General features: G+C 39.0%; 1 protein-coding gene across 2 annotated transcripts in view; it reads left to right on the top strand.

The window, feature by feature from the left end:
- The first annotated feature begins 1298 nt into the window (after positions 1-1298).
- prkar1b (protein kinase, cAMP-dependent, regulatory, type I, beta) overlaps positions 1299-4609 on the top strand; it is a 60603-nt gene continuing 57292 nt past the window's right edge. The window contains exons 1-2 of one of the 2 annotated variants that reach the window (XM_035181584.2): positions 1311-1499; positions 2787-2974. In XM_035181584.2, coding sequence (XP_035037475.1) covers positions 2801-2974 — 174 coding nt within the window. In that variant the 5' untranslated portion in view covers positions 1311-1499; positions 2787-2800. Of the gene's footprint in view, positions 1500-2786; positions 2975-4609 lie in introns of both variants that reach the window. The other variant, XM_035181587.2, reaches the window with a different exon arrangement.

Below are 4609 nucleotides of genomic sequence, written 5' to 3'. Positions count from 1 at the left end.
AAACGACTGCTTTACGACAGCTTCCGGTTCAAAATCTCAAACTTTATTGGTATTCATAAACACAATGTCTACATCTAAAATGCTACAATCAAGTGTCACACAGTTACACATATGAAAAAAGGGCCAGTAGAGGAAGTTTTTGTAGAAACTAAATGTTTGAAGGTTATTGAAGTTTAAAGAGAGATTTGCCCCCCAAAAAATTGAAAGAAAAAAAACCCACTGTCCCACTTGACTACTTGAAGTCACACTATGTCCAACTTTTCTTTTCTTTTAGAATTAATGATTGCTTTAAAAGGCAGGAATTTATGAACATGAATATAATTTAGATTTAATGATTTAAATCATGATTTCAAAAACTGAATGAATCTGCAAACTGGCAGATATAAAATGAATAAATACTTAAAAAGTTGTCCCAAAGTTACACATCTGTAAAAGAGGTAGGTAGATGACGTTTATTTAAAAAAGTTATTTATTTTGTTGTTTAGGAAAAATAATAAAAACCTGTTCAACAATACCTGAAGTGGATGTTTCTTATGAAGATTTTATAACCTGCAAACTGGCAGGTATAATAGGAATAAATGCTGAAATTAAGTGTCCCAATGTTACACTTCTGTAAAAGGTTGGATGAAGTTTTTGTAAAAAAATGTTTTTACATAAAATATTATTTCACTGCAGACAGCTTGTTAAGTACAATAAGCTTCGTCCCACTTCTTTTTAGGGAGGATGTCTTCTTTAAAGATTTTTTTTACCTGAGGTTAGGTCAAGTTTATGCAAAACTCATATTTTCAAATAAATTTGTTTGGTATGATTTCACTGCAGGCAGCTTGTTCGATTAGATTAGATAGAACTTTATTTATCCACACATCGCGGAAATCCTCTTGTTACAGCAGCAGGCAGGTCAGACAAGCAGCAGGCAGGTCAGACAAGAGAGTAAAGAAATATAAGCAGGACAATAGGATAAACAAAATAAAGCATTTACAAGTTAAAATATATAGAATAAAATTAAATAAATGCAGAGTATGAACATTCTGTCCACACATGATGAATAGTAAGTGGTACAATAAGCTTCGTCCCAATTCTTTTAAGGGAGGATGTTTCCTTGAAAGATTTTTTTACCTGAGGTTAGGTAAAGTTTATGCAAGAAAAATGTCATATATTTTTGGGGGTATGATTTCACTGCAGGCAGCCTGTTATTGTGGTCCAGAGAGAGATCTGCATGGATGCTTACTGTGCCTGAGGCCACTCCACTTGGTTTTTAGGGCGGATGTTTCCTTTAACGCGTTCTACCTGTAAACGTGCCTTGCGCGTGCTCGCTGCCTCCTCGAGACAGCGCCGCTGCGGTGGAGATGACAGATTGACGTCATCGGGACTGACGCAGAGCCGTGGCAGCAGCAGCAGCAGCAGCAGCATCATCATCATCCACTAACACACCGTGTCCCTCTCCTGTCTCCCACCGACACAGAGGTGTTTTCTCACCGAGCATCCTCCGCAAAATAACGGTAGGGAGAGCACCGACTCCACCGCCCTGCTATTATGAACTCTACCATATATATATATATATATATTTATTTATTTAAACGTGGCTGTGACGCCGCGGCAGTCGCAGTGAATTCCACTTCGTTGTTTGTTTGGTTGTCATTGTGAGGTTAGCAAGGCTAGCTGGGTTAGCCTGTGTGTTGACTGCAGCTGAACAGGTGCCCGGTGTCATCACTAGCTTCACAGGAGCTAAACATGCTAAGTGTGGGCACTGCTCTGCTGTTAGAGGTGAAGAAACTGCACTCAGCAGAGGCCATGTCCCGATGTGATGTCTCGGTGTGATTTATTATGCAATATTAACCGTAGCATCGCGATTTCCCATTGAGGAAGTGATTCAGGTTTAGTAGTGAACAGCTAGCCCCATCCTGCTCAGCTTCCTGGCTCGATATGTGATAGACTGTGTCCTTATTGTCTGAGATAACGAGGCTGATGGGAGCTGTCATGCACTGTGACATGTCTGCTTCACTTCCACATGTAGAGGTGTTTACGTTACCAAATCACTCCATATTCCCTGGAAAGTTCAGGGATGCAATTTCAAGATGTCAACCAAACAAGAGTGCGTGGTTAGAATTAAAAGCCTCGTCTTGTCACATGTAATCATATTTTGTGATCTGCATCGTTATATAGTGTTTTGTTTTGGGGGGGGAGAACGATTCGAGAAAATGTTTATAGATAAATTCATTGCAAAATCAAACTGGACAAATCAAGGTGCATCTTCATTTTAGAGCCAAAAAATCACAGCAACCCCTAACCCTAACCACAGAGGTGTAATACACTCAGGGGAGCTACCTTGACATTTACTATGGTAGTATGGCAAACTGTCCTGGTTAAACTGTATCAGTGAGATCACAGTCAAATTTAAATTGCCTATATTGTCATATTGACCAAACCTACAACTGATACACTAACTTAATGATTGTCTTTTTAAGTTATCAGTCTTCTTCAGCGGAAAAAAAACAGGTTACATATACCTGTAACAATCTTGCCATCTTACGACAGTTCATGCCATGAGGTCCTTCACAGGAAACATAGGCGACATGGTGTAAAATGTCCAGTTACCTCCTTCCCACGTACCATTGCTCTTCTTTTCTCTCCCCTTTTCCCTGCTTACCATACAACATGCACTCCGCATTTTGCCCCTCTCAACTATTTTGTGTTGTAATCCCCTGCTGCCCTGTTCTGCCCTCGTCTCTGTTCTGCTCTCCCTCCCCTCCTCTCATGGTCCACCCTGTTTTCTCCCACTGCCACAGAGATAAAAGATAAGATGGCCACCTCCTCCTCCACTCTGGAAGACGACGAGAGTTTGAAGGGCTGTGAAATTTTTGTGCAGAAGCACAACATCCAGCAGATCCTCAAAGAGTGCATAGTGAACCTCTGCATCGCTAAGCCTGAGCGTCCTATGAAGTTCCTGAGGGAGCATTTTGAAAAGCTGGAGAAGGTTGGTTATAAAAAAGTTCTGTGTTTGTGTGACTTAGTTCTATTATTTGTAGTCTCTACGTGCACCTTATATTTTGATGTGGTGAGCTTGAAGTTGTTTGTTGCAATAACCTGAGTATGAGATGTGACATAAATGTATAGCAGTGTGTCCCAAGTAGTGATTTATTTGTTACATTCTTCTGATTAACATTTCTCATCATGTATCACAGTCTGTGATACACATGGTTATTAGAAGCTCATTTATGATGTGAAATGTTGTTTTAATATTGTGAAAACTTGTGTAAAATTTAAATCTCATTGCAGATGTTACCATGCACTGCACAATAGCGCAGTTTTATGCATTAGAGCTATAATTTCAATTCCTTCAATGGAATCCTAAATTTATAAGGTGCTTTTTGAGCTGAATAACTTGGAATCTACTAGGTGACACACCATAATGTACATTTAAAGCAATTTATTAGGAACATCTAGCTAATACAGTCCAGTGCAACAGCCCTGCAAGAAATCCTACATTTAAATCTGTTTTCATGAGATTGTGATTTAATTTTATGGTCATTTTTAAATCTGCCGTTGCAAAACTTCAGATTCGGATTTCATATTCCCTTTAAATGGTCATTTTGATGTAGGTACATAAAAACTAAATACTTGGACAGGTGTTTCTATTGTACTGTTAAATGGGGCCATCGCTTGTTATATTCATAACAGAGCATTGCCTGGACACTGAAAAACAATTCAACAGTATAACAAATTACATCCTTCAAAAAGATTAAATAGTTATATCAACATTTCCTAAAACAATTCCAATGAAAACTAAATGTTATGATCATCATGGAGGGACTGTTGTATTAGACTGTGAGAGTTTAGTGTACATAATAAACTCCCTAGTGATTGTACAAATATTATACAGGTATTATTGTGCCTAAAATCCAAGTTAACCTTAAAACAGGGTGTCTCAGGATTTAGCCTAAAAGGATGTTCCCGGCGTTTGGCTTTGATCAAGCAGAGATACAGATGGGTTTGCTCATGAGTGGATCACAAGATTTTGAGCTGAACAATGGGCTCTACTCTAACACTACTGTCACAAATAGATCATAAAGGTGTATGAGGTAGAGCTGTAGGCTGTTGATGTACTAAGGAGAATTTCGGCCTTGGAAAAAAAGTCTCCTACAAGAGAAGCTATTGTGAGTAGACATGAGATATAGGAGGACTCAAGTTCACGATCCCCATGCCTTGAGGAGGGTCTCAATCCAGTGGTGTGTGTGTGTACGTGTGGTAGCATGTGAGAGTCATCTGATTTGATCAGCTTTTAAAAATGAAAAGTGATATTTTCCACATGATATCTACTACTGCAGTGCCCATACTAAACATGCCTGTTTGGACTGGGCTGTTTGCATGGCCTGTGGTAACACTGGTTTCAGCTTTGTTTCTGTAACTGCAAAAGATCTGTTTCACCTGTTTTTTCAAAGTTCAGTGACATATATTTATCCAAGTATCAAGTCACATCCTCCTTTTCAACTATGGTCTGCACTGCAAGATATATGCTTAGGTTTTAGGACAGAATGCAAGTTTTAAGTGGAGCTGCTGTTAGTAGCGACTGTAATGCTGCATAGTCAGTGAACCAACATGAATACTAATG

The sequence above is a fragment of the Hippoglossus stenolepis genome, chromosome 16, assembly GCF_022539355.2.
Source record: "Hippoglossus stenolepis isolate QCI-W04-F060 chromosome 16, HSTE1.2, whole genome shotgun sequence".
In the NCBI taxonomy this organism is placed as follows: Eukaryota; Metazoa; Chordata; class Actinopteri; order Pleuronectiformes; family Pleuronectidae; genus Hippoglossus; species Hippoglossus stenolepis.
This window is presented reverse-complemented; position numbering and strand designations above follow the sequence as displayed.